Source organism: Cuculus canorus, chromosome 26 (genome assembly GCF_017976375.1).
Source record: "Cuculus canorus isolate bCucCan1 chromosome 26, bCucCan1.pri, whole genome shotgun sequence".
NCBI classification, from domain to species: domain Eukaryota; kingdom Metazoa; phylum Chordata; class Aves; order Cuculiformes; family Cuculidae; genus Cuculus; species Cuculus canorus.
In genome coordinates, this window is record NC_071426.1 from 3,376,137 (window position 1) to 3,400,853 (window position 24,717).

General features: G+C 57.5%; 3 protein-coding genes across 10 annotated transcripts in view; 1 reads left to right on the plus strand and 2 right to left on the minus strand.

Annotated features, from left to right (window-relative positions):
- The window catches only part of PPP2R2A (protein phosphatase 2 regulatory subunit Balpha), a 40,490-nt gene extending 33,636 nt beyond the window's left edge, over positions 1–6,854 (plus strand). For 2 of the 3 annotated variants that reach the window (XM_054088938.1, XM_054088937.1), the window contains 7 exons: positions 381–546; positions 962–1,074; positions 1,300–1,477; positions 1,895–2,059; positions 2,640–2,809; positions 3,250–3,341; positions 4,407–6,854. In XM_054088938.1, the coding sequence (XP_053944913.1) occupies positions 381–546; positions 962–1,074; positions 1,300–1,477; positions 1,895–2,059; positions 2,640–2,809; positions 3,250–3,341; positions 4,407–4,686 (1,164 nt within the window). In that variant the 3' untranslated portion in view covers positions 4,687–6,854. The remainder of the gene's footprint in view (positions 1–380; positions 547–961; positions 1,075–1,299; positions 1,478–1,894; positions 2,060–2,639; positions 2,810–3,249; positions 3,342–4,406) is intronic. The other variant, XM_009568148.2, reaches the window with a different exon arrangement.
- Positions 6,855–11,037: 4,183 nt separating this feature from the next.
- On the minus strand, positions 11,038–15,544 carry LOC104065647 (interleukin-36 receptor antagonist protein-like). Of its 2 annotated transcripts, none has more exons than XM_054049677.1 (5): positions 15,453–15,544; positions 15,066–15,293; positions 13,986–14,144; positions 13,793–13,917; positions 11,038–11,310 (listed from the first exon to the last, which is right to left on the minus strand). In XM_054049677.1, exons 2-5 carry the CDS (start codon positions 15,142–15,144, stop codon positions 11,110–11,112), a joined length of 564 nt encoding a protein of 187 aa, XP_053905652.1. In that variant the 5' UTR covers positions 15,145–15,293; positions 15,453–15,544; the 3' UTR covers positions 11,038–11,109. The 2 variants fall into 2 exon arrangements, with proteins under 2 accessions (XP_053905652.1, XP_053905653.1); XM_054049678.1 differs by having other exon boundaries at positions 15,066–15,271; positions 15,453–15,506.
- A 2,762-nt stretch (positions 15,545–18,306) lies between these two features.
- LOC104065648 (uncharacterized) lies at positions 18,307–24,334 on the minus strand. 5 transcript variants are annotated; one of them, XR_008447202.1, is made up of 7 exons: positions 23,776–24,334; positions 23,602–23,662; positions 22,194–22,282; positions 21,979–22,103; positions 19,389–19,701; positions 19,209–19,248; positions 18,309–19,168 (listed from the first exon to the last, which is right to left on the minus strand). XR_008447202.1 is itself a non-coding variant. In XM_054049673.1 (5 exons), the coding sequence occupies exons 1-5, from the start codon at positions 24,314–24,316 to the stop codon at positions 19,495–19,497; spliced, it is 1,023 nt and encodes a 340-aa protein (XP_053905648.1). In that variant the 5' UTR covers positions 24,317–24,334; the 3' UTR covers positions 18,307–19,494. The 5 variants fall into 5 exon arrangements, 1 of the variants encoding a protein (XP_053905648.1); XR_008447204.1 differs by lacking the exon at positions 19,209–19,248 and having other exon boundaries at positions 18,308–19,188; XR_008447203.1 differs by lacking the exon at positions 19,209–19,248 and having other exon boundaries at positions 18,308–19,168; positions 19,269–19,701.
- Between the last annotated feature and the right edge of the window lie 383 nt (positions 24,335–24,717).

The window sequence follows — 24,717 nt, forward strand, 5'->3', positions numbered from 1 at the left end:
CAAATCCCTACTCAAACCCCAGAGGCCCTGAAGAGCAACTCTATCAGCAGCTCATTTTGGATCTGCTTTAGTTTCTCAGGAATTTGACCCATTAGCCAAGACTCTAATGAGTTACACCAATCACTTGAAGGGGGTAATTATCACCTGAAGGGGATGGTTGGAGCTCCTGATCCAGTGGGAGGTTTCTCTGCCCGTGAGGTGGAACTGGATGGGCTTTGAGGACCCTTCCAACCCAAACCTTGCTAGGATTGTATTCCTATGCTACTCACAGTCTGCCTGCGTCTTGCGGCGTCAACGTCTTTGTTCCTGCTTCCGGCCGCAGCCTTGAAAAGCGTTGTGTACCTCACACCCACCTCATCCTTTTTCTGTTTTCTTCGCAGAACAAATCCCAGTCTCACAGTAGAGGCGAATACAATGTTTACAGTACCTTTCAAAGCCATGAACCCGAGTTTGACTACTTGAAAAGTTTAGAAATCGAAGAGAAGATCAACAAAATTAGGTGGTTACCCCAGAAAAATGCTGCTCAGTTTTTATTGTCGACAAACGGTGAGTTTTAACGTCACGGTTCATTTTCATGGAGGTGTCTCTGCCCGCGGCGGAGGTTTGGAACTGGATGGGCTTTAAAATCCCTTCCAATTCAAACCATTCCGTGATTCTGTGACTAAAAAAAATCTGTGTGAGAGCTTCAATGAGTCATTCATAACGATTTGGGATCTATTTCGAACTTGCGGTAACTCCCATGAAAAGAACAAACTGTGGAGGAGGTATTTTTAATGAGTTTTCGCTCATCCTTTTTTGGTTTTCTTTAAGCCGAGCGGTGTTTTCGCCCTTTTTTTCAGTACCACGGGGGTGGTCTGGTCTCGTTAGAAGGTTTCGCGTTAAAAGTTCGTGAAACCTAATGACTCGGGTCTTTGCTCGAGCTTTGATTCTGTTTTTTTAAACCGCAGCTGTTTTCTTTCAGATAAAACAATAAAGCTCTGGAAAATCAGTGAAAGGGACAAAAGACCCGAAGGTTATAATTTAAAGGAAGAAGATGGACGGTATAGAGATCCTACCACAGTTACAACACTACGGGTGAGTCACGGATTAGCCGCATCCGGGTGATTTCTCCTCTTCCCTCCCCTGGCCCACGGATCAACCTCTGACTCAGTAATTGCCCCATCGCATCGTTAACCCCATACTGTATCTGCGAAGCAGCACTACGTTTTCCCTTCTGATTTGGAGGTATCTTCGTCACCGTGGTGTCTTGAAAGGCTAACGAGTTTGTCTCTCCGATCTTCATAGCATCATGTTTTGCAGGTGCCGGTATTCCGGCCCATGGACCTCATGGTTGAAGCAAGTCCGCGAAGAATATTTGCCAACGCTCACACGTATCACATCAATTCCATCTCCATTAATAGCGATTATGAAACCTACTTATCCGCGGATGACTTGCGGATTAACCTCTGGCACCTAGAAATTACGGACAGAAGTTTTAGTATCCTTTTTTTTGTCCGCGTTGTTTTGGACGATGGGAACAATTCGATTATGATAAAACTCTTTGTGTTTTGTTTGGTAGAATCGTTAGGTTGGAAAAGACCTCTTAGATCATCGAGTCCAACCATTCCTTTCACGCAAAGCATTTTGGAGAGCGTATTTCTCCATTTCCTCGTAGTTTTAAGTGGTTTTACTTCTGGAGACGGGCTCGTTCTAGACAAACCGTGAGACTTAGCGTAGATTCATAGACTGGTTTGGGTTGGAAGGACCTTAAAGATCATCCAATTCCAACCCCAACTTGATTTGAATTCTAATTCACTTTGTGACTGGGCCCCACGGTGGTGAAAAAGCATCGCTGAATACATTGAAAGCTGAAAAATAGGAAAACTGGAAGCAATTCCTTAATAAAATGCCGTAGATATTGTAGATATTAAACCGGCCAACATGGAAGAGCTCACGGAGGTGATAACGGCTGCCGAGTTCCACCCAAACAGCTGTAACACGTTCGTATACAGCAGCAGTAAAGGAACGATTCGCCTCTGTGACATGAGAGCGTCGGCGCTCTGCGACAGACATTCGAAATGTAAGTTCTGTCCCGTATTGTTTAGTTTCCGTCTGCGGAATGGGATATCTCATCGTTAGAAGGGAACAAAGCACTCCGGAAGAGTATATTAAACACTAAAGTTGGGGGTATTTGTATCGTGTATTTAATAGATATCGATCTGAAAAACGGAAATGAATTTTTTTAAGTTGGATTCCTATTTTGCTGGAATAAAAGTAGCGAATAAGATTAGCGGCAGCTTAAGCCGGAGAGTCTGCCCAGACAGCAGGACCAGGCCTGGCTTTCCACGGACTTTAGGAGGTCCGAGACGTGTGGTTTGGGCTGTATTGGAGGCTAAGAAATGGCAGGTGTGTGAATCCAGACTCCAAATATTAGCGAGTAGTTCACTTAATTCAGAAATCGGCCGTGATTTGCTGCAGAAATAAAGTATTTCGGAGTACGGCGGTTGTATTTTATAAGGCCTTTTTGTCGGAAGTTGTGTAACTGAACACGAGCAGAGTTGGCCCGGTGTGGGGAGCTTAAATTAACCTAATTTGAGTGTATCTTCTATCAGAAAAGACCGAAACGTCTCTCTTGAAATGTCTGTCTTCTTTTTATGCAGTGTTTGAAGAACCGGAAGATCCCAGCAACAGATCCTTTTTCTCCGAAATCATCTCTTCTATATCTGACGTCAAATTTAGCCATAGCGGTCGCTATATGATGACTAGAGATTACCTGTCGGTGAAGATTTGGGATTTAAATATGGAAAACAGACCTGTGGAAACGTACCAGGTATTGGGTGAATTGTTAACGGGGTAGAAATTAAAACCTAAAGCCTTGCTCGTCGTCCGGGTGCGGGGGTTGCCTTTTGCCTTTGGTCTCCGTGCAAAGCATCAGTGAGGGTTGGTGGGTTCCACACGCGCGGAAGGATCGGGTTGATTGCCCAACCCAAACCCACGTTTGGAGATGGAAAAACCTTCCTCTTGCGCAGTGGAAAGGTCACAAAAGAGAGAAACCCCATCTCTCAGTCTGGTTTCAGTTGACTTCATTTCTATTCTCCTGTTCTTTCCTGCAGAAAACGGGAGGAAAATCATTCCCTCCACCGAAAATGCTTTTCAGCAGCGTTGAAAATCATTGTGGTGTATTTTGTAGAAGGAAATTAGTGATGGGATCCAAGAAGATCCCTTCGAGCGTTCAGCTCGTCAAACTGATCGGGGTTTTTTTTTTTCCAGGTACACGAATACCTCAGAAGTAAACTTTGTTCCCTGTATGAGAACGATTGCATTTTTGACAAATTCGAATGCTGCTGGAATGGATCCGACAGGTCAGTGGAATTCTTTCTACCCCCTTCAGACCTTGGCAGGTTGTTCTTACACCGTCAGGTTGGAGCAGGACCCGCAGATACCTCTTGGGTTTTATTCGTGGGCCGTTTTGGGTGACGTTTCGGTACTTCAGCAGATTTTAATAGAAGCAGCGGCGCTGGCAGCGAAGGAGGCGATTCCACCCCTCTGTTCATCTCTTGGGAGACCTCATCTGGAGGGTTGTGTCCAGTTCTGGAATCCTTAATGTAAGAAAGAGATGGAGCTGTTGGAATGGGTCCAGAGGAGGTTATAAGGATGATCTGAGGGCTGAAGGACCTCCTGTACGAGGACAGGCTGAGAGAGTTGGGGTTGTTCAGATGGAGAAGAGAAGGCTCCCAGGAGACCTTGGAGCGAACTTCCAGTGCCTGAAGGAGCTCCAGGAAAGCTGGAGAGGGGCTGTTCATAAGGGCTTGTGGGGATGGGACGAAGGGGAATGGGGATAAACTGGAGAGGGGCAGATTTAGACTGGACATAAGGAAGAATTTCTTCACTACGAGGGCGGTGAGGCCCTGGCCCAGGTTGTCCAGAACTGCTCCATCCCTGGAGGGGTTCCAGGCCAGGTTGGATGGGCCTTGGAGCCTCTGATCCAGCGGGAGGTGTCCCTGCCCGTGGCAGGGGCGTTAGAGCTGGATGATCTTTGAGGTCCCTTCCAACTCAGCCTATCCTCTGAGTGTGTGTTGGCTCTTAACCCTTGGTGGTGGTGTGGCTGAAAATCTGATGTCTTTGGCTTTCTGGAGATCAATTCCCACAAGCGCACGAGGAGCGCGTTGGAAGGGTGACGCTCAAACTGAAGCGTTCAGGTAAAGCGTGGAGGCCTCGAGGTCTACTTAAAGCAAAATACACCTTTTTCTTTAATCTAGAAGACATTCAAACGCCTTAATTTCACCTTTGATTGCAGAAAGGCCGAGGGAGACGCTTCTTTTCTGCTCGTGTGGGAAGACTCGGTCCTCGCTGAGACCTTGAGGTTGTGTAAAAGAAGCGTTTTGTCTTCAACTGACCCATTCCTTTCTTCCTTCCTCTCTCCTCAGCATCGTCATGACGGGATCTTACAACAACTTCTTCAGAATGTTTGACAGAAACACAAAGCGAGACATCACCTTAGAGGCGTCCCGAGAGAACAACAAACCCCGCACCGTTTTGAAGCCGCGCAAAGTATGCGCCAGCGGGAAGCGGAAGAAGGATGAAATCAGCGTTGACAGCTTAGATTTCAACAAGAAGATCCTCCACACCGCCTGGCACCCCAAGGAGAACATCATCGCCGTAGCCACGACGAACAACTTGTATATATTTCAAGACAAAACGAATTAGGGTTGGCATTCCGCACCGAAGAGTCCCGTTTCTTGCATAGTTCCAATAGTTGAATCTAGAGTTTGTACCTGTAAACGAAAGAGAACGAGAGGTCCATTATGGCGCTCCTTTCCGGTCTTTTCCAACGTGTGCCATATGACAACCACACTTTTATAGCTCCGTGGAGGAAGCTCTCGTTGACCCGTCACCGCGTTCTTCTCCGTCTCTGCCAACCATTTAGGTGAGGATAGGGCACTTTGTAATTTAAATGACTACTTGCACCATCTTGCCTAATGATTGGACTTCGTATCGCCATCGGTTTACTCCACTTTTTATGCCTTCCATTGTGAATGACGTCCGAAACCACAGGGAAAGCCTTCGATCACGCTATGGGATTTAATTGTGTAACCTCGTTACTGTATCATTTGTGGCCCCCCCTTGGGTTGTTTTAGTTTTGGATCCGATACAGCTCGGTCTCGCTGTGGCTTTGTAGCATTCCTCCTCCTCCTCCCGGCCTCCCCCTCGCCCTTTCGTCCCCTTCCACCGCGCCGCCGTGGCGGTCTAGAGAGGAAAAAAAAATACCCCCGACGCAAGAAAAGCACAGGAAATTGGGGCCGTTTGGGGTCGGTGGGAAAGAGGGAGAGGGCTGTGTTGCAACGAGTGTTTTAACCAACAGTTGACTGTAATCACTCCTCGCCGGGTCGGGCACCGAAAAAAAAGAGAGAAAAGGAAAAAACCAACCAACAAAACCCAACAAACTACTGAATAAAAGTGACAAAGAATGGAGAATCTGTTTTCTTTTTATTGGTTTTTTTTTTAATCTACCTCTTTATACAAATACTCTGTGTTTTACTTTAGATGCATGGAAATAAAATGATGGTTTTTTTGTAATGATTTTTAACCGGTATGAATTCTTTTTCGTGCGAATGAAGAGAGGGGAGGGATTTTGCAGCCGGTCGTGAGCGGCGAAACGTCGGCTGTGGTGCGCGTTGAGCACTTCCATGGCAAAGCCGGGAGGTTTCGCTGTGGTCCGAGCAGGTTGGTTGCTCTTCCAGTCCCTTTGGAGGCTTAAATCGGAGCGGGAAGAGGGTTTTTTAAGGCTTTAAAATCCATTTTATGGGATTAACGTCGTAAAGGTTCGTTTCCTTTTGGTTTCTTGAATGCTTTGGCTTAGGATGCGTTACCCTTAATACCTTCCCGAGAGCGTGGAGTCCCCGGTGGCTTCGGAAGAGCCGAGTTCCTCTTGGGTGATGCGTTGTGTCGTACCAAACCCAAAGCGTTTGCGTCACCGCCGCGGCCCAAAATGCTCTTTTCTATCTTTTATTGCTCTCAGAGTACCAACGTCGTCGACCGTATCGAGCGTTTCTTCTGCCTTTTGGCTTTTAGACCATCACAGAATCATTCGGTTGGAAAAGACCTTTGAGGTCATCGAGTCCAACCACCCGTGGCCACTCTGAACCACCCTTGAGCTCCTCTTCTACTCTTCGTTGGAGGGTTGGGGACTCCAATCAACGGCCGTTGACGCGTGGCTGATGGTCTTCAAGCCGACGGCCTTCAAGCCACTTGCTAAGAGTGACGGAAACTTGTTGAGGAGCATCAATCGTGATAGGAATGGTTGGACTGGATGACCCCGGAGGTCTTCTCCAACCCGGTGATTCTCTGCTCGTGTTTGAGGTGTTTGTGGGATCAGGACTGAGGTTTATCCGTCATCTCCTACTGAGGGCAACGAGGTGATGGGACACTTTGGCATCAGAGTCGATACAATTCACCTCCGTGGTGGGAAGAACGTCGCTTCAACGACTCTTTTGGGAAGCCCTGAGGGAACCCAAATGCTGCTCTTGAGTGCTTCCGGAGCTCCTGAAGGACACCACGAATTCCCCACAAGCTCTTCACCGCAGACTTAGGAAGGAGTGAGGCTGCGAGGACGGCCGCTGGAGCTCACCGGGAACGGAGCGCAGCCACCGAGCAGCACCGCCGCCGAACCAAACCCCTCTGGGACCTCAGCTGCTCCGAGGCTGAGGGACTCTGGGCCTCTCCGGCTCGGTCGGGGTTGGCCCAGAGCGGAGATCCTGGTGTGTCACCCAAGTTGGGTTTATCCTCAGCAGAAGCAGCTGCTGGTGGTGTCCTCCCCGCTCGGATCCTTCTGGAATCTGGAGGTGTCCCTTGATGCGCCGTAGATCTGTTTTATTAATAAAAGTCTGGATGGAATACATCCCATCGGTTGCTTTTTATCCTCTTTCCTGTCTCCTTTTCTCCATCTCCAGAGATCTTCGCTCTTCTCGGTCTCTTCCAACCTGGGCCGTGTCCCACCGGGTCCCTCCGTTCCAGCGCTCTTTTCCAGTGCTCCCAGGTCAAATTCCCAGTTTTCTCCTCAACACCGGATCAAACCCAGGAAGGGAGTCGCCGAGGGTCCCGTCTGGAAGGCCGTTCTCCTCCCCTCCCATTGGGTTGGTGACCTCCAAACGACGCTGAACCACCACCATCGGCGTCACTCGATGGGTTCCCCTGAGCGGTGGCGGCTGCTCCGCTCCTGGAGGTGTCCTCGGTCGGGTTGGATGGGAGCGAACGGATGGATCCGGATGGGCTTTGAGATCCCGCACATGGGAACCACCGTGGACCAATCCTGCCCTTCCATGGTCCCATCTGCCCCTCTATGGTCCCATCTGCCCTCCATGGTCCCATCTGCCCCTCATGGTCCCCTCTGCCCCTCATGGTCCCATCTGCCCCTCCATGGTCCCATCTACCCCCCATGGTCCCATCTGCCCCTCCATGGTCCCATCTGCCCCCCATGGTCCCATCTGCCCCCCCATGGTCCCATCTGCCCTCCATGGTCCCATCTGCCCCTCCATGGTCCCATCTGCCCCTCCGTGGTCCCATCTGCCCCCCATGGTCCCATCTGCCCCCCCATGGTCCCATCTGCCCTCCATGGTCCCATCTGCCCCCCATGGTCCCATCTGCCCTCCATGGTCCCATCTGCCCCTCCATGGTCCCATCTGCCCCTCCGTGGTCCCATCTGCCCCCCATGGTCCCATCTGCCCCTCCATGGTCCCATCTGCCCCCCATGGTCCCATCTGCCCCCCCATGGTCCCATCTGCCCTCCATGGTCCCATCTGCCCCTCCATGGTCCCATCTGCCCCCCATGGTCCCATCTGCCCTCCATGGTCCCATCTGCCCCCCATGGTCCCATCTGCCCCCCATGGTCCCATCTGCCCTCCATGGTCCCATCTGCCCCTCCGTGGTCCCATCTGCCCCTCATGGTCCCATCTGCCCTCCGTGGTCCCATCTGCCCCCCATGGTCCCATCTGCCCCCCATGGTCCCATCTGCCCTCCATGGTCCCATCTACCCCTCCATGGTCCCATCTGCCCCCCCATGGTCCCATCTGCCCCTCTATGGTCCCATCTGCCCCCCCATGGTCCTATCTGCCCCTCCCATGGTCCCATCTGCCCCTCCATGGTCCCCTCTGCCCCTCCATGGTCCCCTCTGCCCCTCCATGGTCCCATCTGCCCTCCATGGTCCCATCTGCCCCTCCATGGTCCCCTCTGCCCCTCCATGGTCCCATCTGCCCCTCCATGGTCCCATCTGCCCTCCATGGTCCCATCTGCCCCCTATGGTCCCCTCTGCCCCTCCATGGTCCCATCTGCCCCCCCATGGTCCCATCTGCCCCTCCATGGTCCCCTCTGCCCCTCCATGGTCCCCTCTGCCCCTCCATGGTCCCCTCTGCCCCTCCATGGTCCCATCTGCCCCCCATGGTCCCATCTGCCCCTCATGGTCCCATCTGCCCCCCATGGTCCCATCTGCCCCTCCATGGTCCCATCTGCCCTTCCATGGTCCCATCTGCCCCTCATGGTCCCATCTACCCCCCATGGTCCCATCTGCCCCTCCATGGTCCCATCTGCCCCTCATGGTCCCATCTGCCCCCCATGGTCCCATCTGCCCCTCCATGGTCCCATCTGCCCCCCATGGTCCCATCTGCCCCCCCATGGTCCCATCTGCCCCCTATGGTCCCATCTGCCCCTCATGGTCCCATCTGCCCCCCCATGGTCCCATCTGCCCCCCATGGTCCCATCTGCCCCTCCATGGTCCCATCTGCCCCTCATGGTCCCATCTGCCCCCCATGGTCCCATCTGCCCCTCCATGGTCCCATCTGCCCTCCATGGTCCCATCTGCCCCTCCATGGTCCCATCTGCCCCTCCATGGTCCCATCTGCCCTCCCATGGTCCCATCTGCCCTCCATGGTCCCATCTGCCCCTCCATGGTCCCATCTGCCCCCTATGGTCCCATCTGCCCCCCATGGTCCCATCTGCCCTCCATGGTCCCATCTGCCCCTCCATGGTCCCATCTGCCCCCCCATGGTCCCATCTGCCCCTCCATGGTCCCATCTGCCCCTCCATGGTCCCATCTGCCCTCCATGGTCCCATCTGCCCCTCCATGGTCCCATCTGCCCCCCCATGGTCCCATCTGCCCCTCCATGGTCCCATCTGCCCCTCCATGGTCCCATCTGCCCTCCATGGTCCCATCTGCCCCTCCATGGTCCCATCTGCCCCTCCATGGTCCCATCTGCCCTCCATGGTCCCATCTGCCCCTCCATGGTCCCATCTGCCCCCTATGGTCCCATCTGCCCCTCTATGGTCCCATCTGCCCCTCCATGGTCCCATCTGCCCCTCTATGGTCCCATCTGCCCCTCCATGGTCCCATCTGCCCCTCATGGTCCCATCTGCCCCCTATGGTCCCATCTGCCCCCCATGGTCCCATCTGCCCCTCCATGGTCCCATCTGCCCTCCATGGTCCCATCTGCCCCTCCATGGTCCCATCTGCCCTCCATGGTCCCATCTGCCCCCCATGGTCCCATCTGCCCCTCCATGGTCCCATCTGCCCCCTATGGTCCCATCTGCCCCCCCATGGTCCCATCTGCCCCTCCATGGTCCCATCTGCCCCCCATGGTCCCATCTGCCCCTCCATGGTCCCATCTGCCCCCCCATGGTCCCATCTGCCCCCCCATGGTCCCATCTGCCCTCCATGGTCCCATCTGCCCCCCATGGTCCCATCTGCCCTCCATGGTCCCATCTGCCCCTCCATGGTCCCATCTGCCCCCCATGGGCCCATCTGCCCCTCCATGGTCCCATCTGCCCTTCCATGGTCCCATCTGCCCCTCCATGGTCCCATCTGCCCTTCCATGGTCCCATCTGCCCCCCATGGTCCCATCTACCCCTCCATGGTCCCATCTGCCCCTCCATGGTCCCATCTGCCCCTCCATGGTCCCATCTGCCCCCCATGGTCCCATCTACCCCTCCATGGTCCCATCTACCCCTCCATGGTCCCATCTGCCCCTCCATGGTCCCATCTGCCCTTCCATGGTCCCATCTGCCCCTCCATGGTCCCATCTGCCCCTCCAAACACGACCATGAACTGAATCAAACTCCATTGCTTTATTCCATCACAGTGAGGAGAAGATCCTCCCCAGGAGACCGTCCGTCCCCCAATGGTCCCCCCCACTCATTGGTTCCCCCCACCATGGGTTCCCCCTTCACCCATTGATGCTCATCCTCCACCCATGGGTTCCTCCCCCACCATGAGTCCCATTGACCCCTGGGTCTCCCAACCATGGTTCCCCCACCCTGGGGTTCCCCACACCCATGGGTTCCTCCCCCAACCATGAGTCCCATCAACCCCTTGGTCCCCCACCCATGGGTTCCCCCAACCATGGGTTCCCCCTTCACCCATTGATGCTCATCCTCCACCCATGGGTTCCTCCTCCCAACCATGAGTCCCATCGACCCCTGGGTCCCCCAACCATGGGTTCCCCCACCCTTGGGTTCCCCCCACCCATGGGTTCCTCCTCCCAACCATGAGTCCCATTGACCTCTGGGTCCCCCAACCATGGTTCCCCCACCCATTGGTTCCTCCCCCAACCATGAGTCCCATCAACCCCTGGGTCCCCCAACCATGGGTTCCCCCAACCATGGGTTCCTCCTTCACCCATAGGTGCTCATCCTCCACCCCTGGGTTCCTCCCCCCAACCATGAGTCCCATCCACCCTTGGGTTCCCCCCACCCATGGGTTCCTCCCCAACCATGAGTCCCATTGACCCCTGGGTCCCCCAACCATGGTTCCCCCACCCATTGGTTCCTCCCCCAACCATGAGTCCCATCAACCCCTGGGTCCCCCCACCCCTGGGTTCCCCCAACCATGGGTTCCCCCAACCATGGTTCCCCCACCCATTGGTTCCTCCCCCAACCATGAGTCCCATCAACCCCTGGGTCCCCCACCCATGGGTTCCTCCTCCACTCATGGGTTCCCCCAACCATGGGTTCCCCATTACCCATTGATGCTCATCCTCCACCCATTGGTTCCTCCCCCAACCATGAGTCCCATCGACCCCTGGGTCCCCCAACCATGGGTCCCCCACCCCTGGTTCCTCCTCCTCCCCTCGCCGGGCGCTGTGGTCACTTGCGGCGCAGGTAGAAGGCGGTGGCGCCGGAGGGGCCGCTGAGGGTGAGGGGCTCCCCCGGGCCTGGGCCGGTGCTGAGGAAGCGCCCGGGGAAGGCGGCCGCCTCGAAGGTGTGCGTGGAGCCACCATAGGTCTTGTAGAAGGTGTAGGGAGTGGCCTCTGGGCCTCGCGAGTACAGCTCCAGCAGCTCCACCTTCTGCCGTGGGTGGAAGACCCTCGTTGGGACCTCACCCGTTGTGGTACCGTCCCAGGGAAGCGCTGTCTCGGGGTACCACCACCCCAAGGAACCCCCATCTCCAGGGGTACCATCACCACCACCTTTGAGTGCCCTCACTTTGTGTCCTCCCCATTGCATTGACCCCACTTTGGGTCACCACCACCTTCAGGTGCCCTCACTTTGTGTCCTCCCCATTGCATTGACCCCACTTTGGGTCACCACCACCTTCAGGAGCCCTCACTTTGTGTCCTCCCCATTGCATTGACCCCACTTTGGGTCACCACCACCTTTGAGTGCCTTCACTTTGTGTCCTCTCCATTGCATTGACCCCACTTTGGGTCACCACCACCTTCAGGTGCCCTCACTTTGTGTCCTCTCCATTGCATTGACCCCACTTTTGGATCACCACCACCTTCAGGTGCCCTCACTTTGTGTCCTCTCCATTGCATTGACCCCACTTTGGGTCACCACCACCTTTGAGTGCCCTCACTTTGTGTCCTCTCCATTGCATTGACCCCACTTTTGGATCACCACCACCTTCAGGTGCCCTCAATTTGTGTCCTCTCCATTGCGTTGACCCCACTTTGGGTCACCACCACCTTCAGGTGCCCTCACTTTGTGTCCTCTCCTTTGCATTGACCCCACTTTGGGTCACCACCACCTTCAGGTGCCCTCACTTTGTGTCCTCTCCATTGCGTTGACCCCACTTTGGATCACCACCACCTTCAGGTGCCCTCAATTTGTGTCCTCTCCTTTGCGTTGACCCCACTTTGGGTCACCACCACCTTCAGGTGCCCTCACTTTGTGTCCTCTCCATTGCATTGACCCCACTTTGGGTCACCACCACCTTCAGGTGCCCTCACTTTGTGTCCTCTCCATTGCGTTGACCCCACTTTGGGTCACCACCACCTTCAGGTGCCCTCACTTTGTGTCCTCTCCATTGCATTGACCCCACTTTGGGTCACCACCACCTTCAGGAGCCCTCACTCTGTGTCCTCTCCATTGTGTTGACCCCACTTTGGGTCACCACCACCTTCAGGAGCCCTCACTTTGTGTCCTCTCCTTTGTGTTGACCCCACTTTGGGTCACCACCACCTTTGAGTGCCCTCACTTTGTGTCCTCTCCATTGCATTGACCCCACTTTGGGTCACCACCACCTTCAGGAGCCCTCACTCTGTGTCCTCTCCATTGTGTTGACCCCACTTTGGGTCACCACCACCTTCAGGAGCCCTCACTTTGTGTCCTCTCCTTTGCGTTGACCCCACTTTGGGTCACCACCACCTTCAGGAGCCCTCACTTTGTGTCCTCTCCATTGCATTGACCCCACTTTGGGTCACCACCACCTTCAGGTGCCCTCACTTTGTGTCCTCTCCATTGCGTTGACCCCACTTTGGGTCACCACCACCTTTGAGTGCCCTCACTCTGTGTCCTCTCCATTACATTGACCCCACTTTGGGTCACCACCACCTTCAGGAGCCCTCACTCTGTGTCCTCTCCATTGCGTTGACCCCACTTTGGGTCACCACCACCTTTGAGTGCCTTCACTTTGTGTCCTCTCCATTGCGTTGACCCCACTTTGGGTCACCACCACCTTCAGGAGCCCTCACTTTGTGTCCTCTCCATTGCGTTGACCCCACTTTGGGTCACCACCACCTTCAGGAGCCCTCACTTTGTGTCCTCTCCATTGCATTGACCCCACTTTGGGTCACCACCACCTTCAGGAGCCCTCACTTTGTGTCCTCTCCATTGCGTTGACCCCACTTTGGGTCACCACCACCTTTGAGTGCCCTCACTTTGTGTCCTCTCCATTGCGTTGACCCATCTTTGAGTCACCACCACCTTCAGGTGCCCTCACTTTGTGTCCTCCCCATTGCGTTGACCCCACTTTGGGTCACCACCACCTTCAGGTGCCCTCACTTTGTGTCCTCTCCATTGCATTGACCCCACTTTTGGATCACCACCACCTTCAGGAGCCCTCACTTTGTGTCCTCTCCATTGCATTGACCCCACTTTTGGATCACCACCACCTTCAGGAGCCCTCACTTTGTGTCCTCTCCATTGCGTTGACCCCACTTTGGGTCACCACCACCTTTGAGTGCCCTCACTTTGTGTCCTCTCCATTGCGTTGACCCCACTTTGGGTCACCACCACCTTTGAGTGCCCTCACTTTGTGTCCTCTCCATTGCGTTGACCCATCTTTGAGTCACCACCACCTTCAGGTGCCCTCACTTTGTGTCCTCCCCATTGCGTTGACCCCACTTTGGGTCACCACCACCTTTGAGTGCCCTCACTTTGTGTCCTCTCCATTGCATTGACCCCACTTTGGGTCACCACCACCTTCAGGTGCCCTCACTTTGTGTCCTCTCCATTGCATTGACCCCCGTTGGGATGTCCCACCTGGGGATGTCCCACCTGGGGATGTCCCCCACCTCTGGGCCACCGTGGTGTCCCCCACGCTCACCTCTATCTTCAGCTGCGGTTCAGCCCCGGTGCCGCAGGAGAGGCCGTAGGTGCCTCCACGGATGCCCACGATGAGAGGACACCTCCGGCGCTCCAGGAAGGGGTTGGGCACCACACTGATGGGTTCTACGAGGAGATGAGAAGATCCCGAGCGCCCGCGGGTCCCCCCTCGTCCCCCCAGAGAGGACACTCACCTTCCTGGAGGTTGTTGGCCCCCTGAAGGCTGGTGGCCACCAAGCGGCCATGGTGGAGGCAAAGGCCTCTCTGCTCCGTGTCCCTCATCACGTAGTGGTACGGTTGTCCTTTGGGTTTGGATCCTTCGTGGAAGATGTGGACCTCCTCTGAGCTCTCTTCTAAGAGGAGAAGGGGAGGAGGGGGACCTCAGAGGATGTGGGGGGGGTGGAGATGGGAGAGGGACGTGGGCTTCATGGGGAGGTGAAGATGGGGGTCATGAGGACGTGGGGATGGGCATTATGGGGTGGTGGACATGGGAGAGGGACATGGGCTTCAGAAGAACATGAAGATGGGGGTCATGAGGACATGAAGGTGGACATCATGGGGTGATGGACATGGGAGGGGACATGGGCTTCATGGGGAGGTGAAGATGGAGGTCATGAGGATGTGGGAATGGGGGTGATGGAGATGGGAGAGGGACATGGGCTTCAGAGGAACCTGAAGATGGGGGTCATGAGGACGTGAAGATGGGAGTCATGGGGGGAATGGACATGAGAGAGGACACGGGCTTCATGGGGAGGTGAAGATGGGGGTCATGAGGACGTGGGGATGGGGGGATGGAGATGGGCTTCAGAAGGACATGAAGATGGAGGTCACGAGGACGTGGGGATGGGCATCATGGGGTGATGGAGATGGGAGAGGACATGGGCTTCATGGGGAGGTGAAGATGGGGGTCATGAGGACGTAGGGATGGGCATTATGGGGTGGTGGACATGGGAGAGGACATGGGCTTCAGAAGAACATGAAGATGGGGGTCATGAGGACGTGGGGATGGGGGGATGGAGATGGGAGAGGGACGTGGGCTTCAGAGGAACCTGAAGATGGGGGTCATGAGGACATGAAGATGGGCGTCATGGGGTGATGGAGATGGGAGGGGACGTGGGCCTCACGGGGAGGTGAAGATGGGGGTCATGAGGATGCGGGGATGGGGATGATGGAGATGGGAGGGGACATGGGCTTCAGAGGAACCTGAAGCTGGAGGTCCCGGCCGAGGCCACGGGACAGGTGGGACCGCGGGGTGACTCCTCCTCCCTTCGCACCTTTCCCCAGGAACTCCTCGAAGAGGGCCACCATGTCGGGGTCGAGGACGGAGCCCGCGGTGTCCCCCATCGCTGCCATAGCGCCCCACGGGACCTGCGGAGCTCCTCTGGTCCCTTCGTTCCCTCGGAGGACAGAGACGCGGCTGCGGACGGGCGTCACCCGCGGTGACGCAGCCCCGACGCCGTCCCCACCCCACAGCGCTCACCTGGAGGCGGAGTGGGACGCGTCTGGGCAGGAGGGAGAAGAAGACACCGTGACACGGAGGACGTGAGTCGGGGATCCCCCTTCCTCCCCCCTTTCCTCCAACCACAGCCCAACCGCGGTTGTCAGTAGGCTCCAGAGTGAACGGCCTCAGCCCGGTGTCATGGCGGCGTCCCCAGAGGTACCTGAGGAGCTCTCGTCTCGTGGTGTCCTCCAGGGTTGGGTCACCTCCGTTGGGTGGTGGTGGCTCTTATAGGGTGGGAAGGAACCGCCCCCGGGATTGCCGGAGCCGAAGGGACGGACCGGGCGGGAGCCGGAAGCGATGGGGAAGTGCCACCTGGGCCCGCGGTCTCCTCCCCACCACGACGGCCGTGGCCAACGCCGTTGGGGTTCTCCTCTCCACCATCTCTCTGGGTCCCCCCTCTCTTCCCCACACTGCTGTCCCTCTGCTCCCCATGAGTTCCACCTCCACAGTCTCGTGTCCTCCATCCCTATGGTCCCATCTGCCCCATCCCATGGTCCTCCACACCACGTCCCCATGGTCCCACCTGTCCTGTCCCCAAGATCTCATGTCCCCCATCCCTCTGGTGCCCACAGGTCCCATCCCCACACTGCTGTCCCTCTGCTCCCCATGAGTCCATCCCCATAGACTCGTGTCCTCCATCCCTATGGTCCCATCTGCTCCATCCCTATGTCCCCAAGGTCCCATCTGCCCCACATCCATGGTCCCACCTGTCCTGTCCCCATGGTCTCATGTCCCCCATCCCTCTGGTGCCCACAGGTCCCGTCCCCATGGTCCTGTCCATGTGGTCCCCATGAGTCCATCTCCACAGACTCGTGTCCTCCACCCCTATGGTCCCATCTGCTCCACATCCATGGTCCCACCTGTCCTGTCCCCAAGTTCTCATGTCCCTCATCTCTCTGGTCCCCACCTGTCGTGTCCCCAAGGTCCCCTGACTCCTGTCCCCATGGTCCCATGTGCCGTGTCCTCTCCATACCCATGAGCTCCACCTCCATAGACTCGTGTCCTCCACCCCTATGGTCCCATCTGCCCCACATCCATGGTCCTCCACATCCTGTCCCCATGGTCTCATGTCCCCCATCCCTCTGGTTCCCCCCTGTCCCGTCCCCACACTGCTGTCCCTCTGCTCCCCATGAGTTCCATCTCCACAGACTCGTGTCCTCCATCCCTATGGTCCCATCTGCCCCACATCCATGGTCCTCCACACCATGTCCCCATGGTCCCATGTGTCCCACCCTTGTGGTGTCCACATGCCACGTCCCCAAGGTCCCATGTGCTGTGTCCTCTCTGTACCCATGAGTCCCATCTCCACAGTCTCGTGTCCTCCATCCCTATGGTCCCATCTGCTCCATCCCATGGTCCTCCACACCATGTCCCCATGGTCCCATGTGTCCCACATCCATGGTCCTCCACGTCCTGTCCCCAAGTTCTCATGTCCCCCATCCCTCTGGTTCCCACCTGTCGTGTCCCCAAGGTCCCCTGTGCTGTGTCCTCTCCGTACCCATGAGTCCCATCTCCATAGACTCCTGTCCTCCATCCCTATGGTCCCATCTGCTCCACCCCATGGTCCCACCTGTCCTGTCCCCAAGATCTCATGTCCCCCATCTCTCTGGTTCCCCCCTGTCCCGTCCCCACACTGCTGTCCCTCTGCTCCCCATGAGTTCCACCTCCATAGACTCGTGTCCTCCATCCCTATGGTCCCATCTGCCCCATCCCATGGTCCTCCACACCATGTCCCCATGGTCCCATGTGTCCCACATCCATGGTCCTCCACGTCCTGTCCCCAAGATCTCATGTCCCCCATCCCTCTGGTGCCCACCTGTCGTGTCCCCAAGGTCCCCTGTGCTGTGTCCTCTCCATACCCATGAGTCCCATCTCCATAGACTCCTGTCCTCCATCCCTATGGTCCCATGTGTCCCACCTCCATGGTCCTCCACGTCCTGTCCCCAAGATCTCATGTCCCCCATCCCTCTGGTTCCCCCCTGTCCCGTCCCCACACTCCTGTCCCTCTGCTCCCCATGAGTCCCATCTCCACAGACTCGTGTCCTCCATCCCTATGGTCCCATCTGCCCCATATCCATGGTCCCACCTGTCCTGTCCCCAAGTTCTCATGTCCCTCATCTCTCTGGTCCCCACCTGTCGTGTCCCCAAGGTCCCATGACTCCTGTCCCCATGGTCCCATGTGCCGTGTCCTCTCCGTACCCATGAGTCCCATCTCCATAGACTCCTGTCCTCCATCCCTATGGTCCCATGTGTCCCACACTCATGGTCCTCCATGTCCTGTCCCCATGGTCTCATGTCCCCCACCTCTCTGGTTCCCCCCTGTCCCGTCCCCACACTGCTGTCCCTCTGCTCCCCATGAGTCCCATCTCCATAGTCTCGTGTCCTCCATCCCTATGGTCCCATCTGCCCCACATCCATGGTCCTCCACACCACGTCCCCATGGTCCCATGTGTCCCACCCTTGTGGTGTCCACATGCCACGTCCCCAAGGTCCCATGTGCCGTGTCCTCTCCGTACCCATGAGTCCCATCTCCACAGTCTCGTGTCCTCCATCCCTATGGTCCCATCTGCTGCACCCCATGGTCCTCCACACCATGTCCCCATGGTCCCATGTGTCCCACACTCATGGTCGTCCACGTCCTGTCCCCAAGATCTCATGTCCCCCATCTCTCTGGTTCCCACCTGTCGTGTCCCCATGGTCCCATGTGCCGTGTCCTCTCCGTACCCATGAGTTCCACCTCCACAGACTCGTGTCCTCCACCCCTATGGTCCCACCTGCCCCACCCCATGGTCCCCCATGTCCTGTCCCCACGGTCCCACGTCCCCCACCCCTTTGGTTCCCCCCTCCTGCCCTGTGGTGCCACACCAAGAGGTGCTTCTCCATGAGCTGCTGAGCAGGAGGTGTCCACCACCACCACCACCACCACCACCACCCCCAGCAGATCCAGGCAGAGGCTCCGGGAGAGCCCCGTTGGCTGCGTCACCTCCGTTGGGGACATCCCCGTTCCCGTCCCCAACGCCTCGATGGCGCAACACCGGTTACGCCACCGCGGTGACGCAGACGCCGGGGCCACCGCCGGCCCCACCGTGTCCTCCTTCCATGTTGCCACCCACACCACCAGGTGTCCCGAACGGCTTTATTCCCACGGAGAGGTCATCGTGTCCCGGATGTCACCATCCGTGGGGTGAAGATGGGACCATCCAGGGGGGGATGGGACATGGTTGGGGTGAGGATGGCACCTCCTCAAGGGTGGGGTGATGTCCTCGGTGGAGGATCTCATCATCTTAGGAGGGATCTCATCATCTCAGGAGGGTTCTCATCATCTCAGGGGGGATCTCATCATCTCAGGGGGGATCTCATCATCTCAGGAGGATCTCATCATCTCAGGAGGGTTCTCATCATCTCAGGAGGGTTCTCATCATCTCAGGGGGGATCTCATCATCTCAGGAGGGTTCTCATCATCTCAGGGGGGATCTCATCATCTCAGGAGGGTTCTCATCATCTCAGGAGGGATCTCATCATCTCAGGGGGGTTCTCATCATCTCAGGAGGGTTCTCATCATCTCAGGAGGGATCTCATCATCTCAGGGGGGATCTCATCATCTCAGGGGGGATCTCATCATCTCAGGGGGGTTCTCATCATCTCAGGGGGGATCTCATCATCTTAGGAGGGATCTCATCATCTCAGGAGGGATCTCATCATCTTAGGAGGATGTCACCCTCTCCAGGAGGACATCATCACCTCCAGGAAGATGTGATCATCTCCAGGAGGACATCCTCCAGGAGAACATTACCACCTCCAGGAGGATGTCGTCATCTCCAGGAGGACATGATCATCTCCAGGAGGACATCACCACCTCCAGGAGGACATCACCATCTCCACGAGGCTGTGATCATCTCCAGGAGAACATCACCACCTCCAGGAGGACATCACCATCTCCACGAGGCTGTGATCATCTCCAGGAGAACATCACCACCTCCAGGAGGACATCACCATCTCCACGAGGCTGTGATCACCTCCAGGAGGACATCACCACCTCCAGGAGGACATCACCACCTCCACGAGGCTGTGATCACCTCCAGGAGGACATCACCACCTCCAGGAGGACATCACCACCTCCAGGAGGACATCACCACCTCCACGAGGCTGTGATCACCTCCAGGAGGACATTCCCCCCCTCGAGGAGGACATCTCCGGGGGGTTCAGCAGAGCTGGAAGTAGAAGTCGAGGAGGTGGGTGGCGTCGTGGTGCCGGGACAGCCCCAGGGGGCGGTGTCCCCGCGCGGAGGTGCAGAGGAACCACCCGGGGTTGGCGGCCGACTCGAAGCGCCACAGCCCATCCCGGTGGGACCGGAAGAAGGTGAAGATGGCCGACTCCTCACCGCCGTGAACCTCCCGGATATCCGCGTCCTGCGGTGCAACAACCTCATCATGGCCGCCCGGAGACCAGCCAGGGCCAGGGAGGCCCTGACCCCACCATGACCCCACCATCATGGAGGCCCTGACCCCACCATCATGGTGGTCTTGACCCAATGGTGACCCCACCATCATGGTGGTCTTGACCCAATGGTGACCCCACCATCATGGTGGCCCTGACCCACAGAGACCCCACCATCATGGTGGTCCTGACTCCACAGTGACCCCACCAACATGGTGGCCCTGACCCAATGGTGACCCCACCATCATGGAGGCCATGACCCAACAGTGACCCCACCAACATGGAGGCCCTGACCCCACCAATATGGTGGCCCTGAGCCCACTGTGACCCCACCAATATGGAGGCCCTGACCCAACAGTGACCCCACGAATATGGTGGCCCTGACCCAATGGTGACCCCACCATCATGGTGGCCCTGACCCAATGGTGACCCCACCATCATGGAGGCCATGACCCAACAGTGACCCCACCAACATGGAGGCCCTGACCCCACCAATATGGTGGCCCTGAGCCCACTGTGACCCCACCAATATGGAGGCCCTGACCCAACAGTGACCCCACGAATATGGTGGCCCTGACCCAATGGTGACCCAACCATCATGGTGGCCCTGACCCAATGGTGACTCCACCATCATGGTGGCCATGACCCAACAGTGACCCCACCATCATGGTGGCCCTGACCCAATGGTGACTCCACCATCATGGTGGCCATGACCCAACAGTGACCCCACCATCATGGTGGCCCTGACCCAATGGTGACTCCACCATCATGGTGGCCATGACCCAACAGTGACCCCACCATCATGGTGGCCCTGACCCAATGGTGACTCCACCAATATGGAGGCCCTGACCCAACAGTGACCCCCACGAATATGGTGGCCCTGACCCAATGGTGACCCCACCATCATGGTGGCCCTGACCCCACAGAGACCCCACCATCACGGAGGCCATGACCCCACCGTGACCCCAAAGTCCTGGTTCCCCCGTCCCTTCGTTCCCCCATCCCTTCGTTCCCCCCATCCCTTCATTCCCCCATCCCTTTGGTTCCCCCATCCCTTCGTTCCCCCATCCCTTCGTTCCCCCATCCCTTCATTCCTCCATCCCTTCATTCCCCCATCCCTTTGGTTCCCCCATCCCTTCATTCCCCCCATCCCTTCGGTTCCCCCATCCCTTCCGTCCCCCCTTCCCTTTGGTGTCCCCTTCAGTTCCCCCATCCCTTTGGTTCCCCCATCCCTTCGTTCCCCCATCCTTTGGTTCCCCCCATCCCTTCGTTCCCCCATCCCTTCGTTCCCCCATCCCTTCGTTCCCCCCATCCCTTCATTCCCCCATCCCTTTGGTTCCCCCATCCCTTCGTTCCCCCATCCCTTCGTTCCCCCATCCCTTCATTCCCCCATCCCTTCGTTCCCCCATCCTTTGGTTCCCCCCATCCCTTCATTCCCCCATCCCTTCATTCCCCCATCCCTTCGTTCCCCCATCCCTTCATTCCCCCATCCCTTTGGTTCCCCCATCCCTTCATTCCCCCATCCCTTTGGTTCCCCCATCCCTTCATTCCCCCATCCCTTTGGTTCCCCCATCCCTTTGGTTCCCCCATCCCTTTGGTTCCCCCCATCCCTTCAATCCCCCATTCCTTCATTCCCCCATCCCTTCGGTTCCCCCATCCCTTTGGTTCCCCCATCCTTTCGTTCCCCCCATCCCTTCGGTGTCCCCTTTGGTGTCCCCTTTGGTTCCCCCAATCCCTTCGGTTCCCCCCATCCCTTCGTTCCCCCCATCCGTTTGGTGTCCCTTTTGGTGTCCCCATCCCTTCGTTCCCCCATCCCTTCATTCCCCCATGCCTTTGGTTCCCCCCATCCCTTCGTTCCCCCCATCCCTTCGTTCCCCCATCCCTTTGGTTCCCCCATCCCTTCATTCCCCCATCCCTTCGGTGTCCCCTTCGGTTCCCCCATCCCTTCGTTCCCCCCATCCCTTCGGTGTCCCCCATCCCTTTGGTTCCCCCATCCCTTTGGTTCCCCCCATCCCTTCGTTCCCCCATCCCTTTGGTGTCCCCTTTGGTTCCCCCATCCCTTCGTTCCCCCCATCCCTTCGGTGTCCCCTTTGGTTCCCCCCACCCCTGGGTGTCCCCCTGGGTGTCCCCTTCGGTGTCCCCTTTGGTGTCCCCTGGGTGTCCCCTGGGTGTCCCCTTTGGTGTCCCCCTGGGTGTCCCCTGGGTGTCCCCTGGGTGTCCCCCGGGTGTCCCCCGGGTGTCCCCCTGACCCGCAGCTCCAGGGTGGGTCTCCTGGCGGGGACGGTGGCCAAACACCGCGTTCCGTTCCGGATGCTGAGGATGACCGGGAGCCGCGCCGCCTCGAACGCTCGGTTGGGAACCCAAAACACCTTCTCTGGAAGGTGGAGAAGACGCAGACGAGGCCATCAGGACCGTGCGCCACCCCTTGGTGTCCTCCCCCAACGCCGTGTCCCCATCCTCTCACCTTCCAGGGCGGCGTTGGCCCCTTGCAGGTGGCCGGCCACCAGCTGGTCAGCGCGGAGATACAGCGACTTCTGGTTGACGTCCCAAATCCTGGTGGGAACCGTGAGACCAGCGATGCCACCGAACCCTCCTGAGATGCCACCTCAACCCCTGAACCCTCCTGAGACACCACCTCAACCCCCTGAACCCTCCTTAGATGCCACCTCAACCCCCCAAACCCTCCTGAGATGCCACCTCAACCCCCCAAACCCTCCTGAGATGCCACCTCAACACCCAGAACCCTCCTTAGAAGCCACCTCAACCCCTCAATCCCTCCTGAGATGCCGCCTCAACCCCCCAAACCCTCCTGAGATGCCACCTCAATGCCCTGAACCCTCCTGAGATGCCATCTCAATCCCCCCAACCCACCTGAGATGCCACCTCAACCCCCCAAACCCTCCTTAGATGCCACCTCAATCCCCCGAACCCTCCTTAGAAGCCACCTCAATGCCCTGAACCCTCCTGAGATGCCACCTCAACCCCCCAAACCCTCCTGAGATGCCACCTCAACCCCCCAAACCCTCCTGAGATGCCACCTCAACCCCCCGAACCCTCCTTAGATGCCGCCTCAACCCCCCAAACTCTCCTGAGATGCCACCTCAATCCCCCGAACCCTCCTGAGATGCCACCTCAACCCCCCGAACCCTCTTGAGATGCCACCTCAACCCCCCGAACCCTCCTGAGATGCCACCTCAGCCCCCTGAACCCTCCTGAGATGCCACCTCAACACCTCAAACCCTCCTTAGAAGCCACCTCAACACCTCAAACCCTCCTTAGAAGCCACCTCAACCCCCCGAACCCTCCTGAGATGCCACCTCAACACCTCAAACCCTCCTGAGATGCCACCTCAACACCCTGAACCCTCCTGAGATGCCACCTCAGCCCCTCAAACCCTCCTGAGATGCCACCTCAACACCTCAAACCCTTCTGAGATGCCACCTCAACCCCCCAAACCCTCCTGAGATGCTGCCTCAATGCCCTGAACCCTCTTGAGATGCCACCTCAACCCCCCGAACCCTCCTTAGATGCCACCTCAACCCCCCAAACCCTCCTGAGATGCCACCTCAACCCCCCAAACCCTCCTGAGATGCCGCCTCAACCCCCCGAACCCTCCTTAGAAGCCACCTCAACCCCCCAAACCCTCCTGAGATGCCACCTCAACCCCCCAAACCCTCCTGAGATGCCACCTCAATGCCCTGAACCCTCCTGAGATGCCACCTCAACCCCCCAAACCCTCCTGAGATGCCACCTCAACACCTCAAACCCTCCTTAGAAGCCACCTCAACCCCCCGAACCCTCCTTAGATGCCACCTCAACGCCCCAAACCCTCCTGAGATGCCACCTAGAGCTTCTCCCCCTCCAAAACCTACCGGTACTGGAAGACTTTGGTCTGGAGGGTGGGTCCGTGGCAGAGGGTGAAGGCTTTGTCTTCTGCGCAGAAGAAGAGGAAGATGAGGATGAAACAGAGCTGCCGCGCCATGGCCCCCCCCTCGGCGCCCCTCACCCGCGTCCCCCCTGGTCTTTATGATCGCTCCCCAACTTTCCAGCCGGCGGAGGCGGGGGGCTGCCCGTGGCGTCAGTGTCCCCGCGGTTCAGCTTCTCCAAGGGGTCTCCGGTCATCTCCTCCCCCATAGGACCTCGGTTGAGCCCCACAGCGGCGGCTGAGGAGGAGAAGGAAGGAAGGAAAGAGGTCGGCGGTGGTGTTGCCACATCGCTGGAAGGGTGTGAAGGGTTCAACCACGGAACCGGAGAATCGTTGGGTTGGAAAACACCGTTGAGATCTTCCAGGTCGACCATATATGGTCCCATCACTAAAGCATCGCTCCGAGGAGCTCTTCTGATGAGTGTCGGAGCCCCTCCGGGGATGGGGACTCCACCACCGCTCTGGGCCAGAGTTTGAGGACCCTTTTGGTTCACCCAACGCTTCCCGACGTCCAACCTAAACCTCCTCTGGTGTAACTCGAGGCCATTCCCCCTCGTCCGGAGGAGCTCCATGAACTCCTCCAGCGCCTCAATGTCCTCCTTGGAGTGAAGGACCCAATGCTGAACCCAAGGTTGTCCCATGGGGACGATCCCTGGTCCCATGGGGGATCCCAGCCGGGTGCTGGTGGCCTTCTTGGCCACGCGGAGCTCCTCTGCGTCGCATTCCACCACCGTTGACCACCACCCTCAGGGCCTTTGGCTCTCCGGATGCTCTTCTCCGAGCCCGGAGCTGCTCGGGGTCGTTGTGTCCCACCTGTGGGTCCCAACACTCGGAATTGTTGAAGGTTGGCGCCCATCGCTTCAACCTCTTCCGATGGCGCCGCAGAGCCTCCTGCCCTGAGGAGATCGTGGAATGGGGTTGGGTTGGGTGGGACCTCAAAGGCCATCCAGATCCAACTCATGGGCAGAGACACCTCCCGCTGGATCAGGGGCTCCACGTCCCGTCCAACGCGGCCTTCAACCCCTCCAGGGATGGAACCACCAACCTGGGATGGGATGGGATG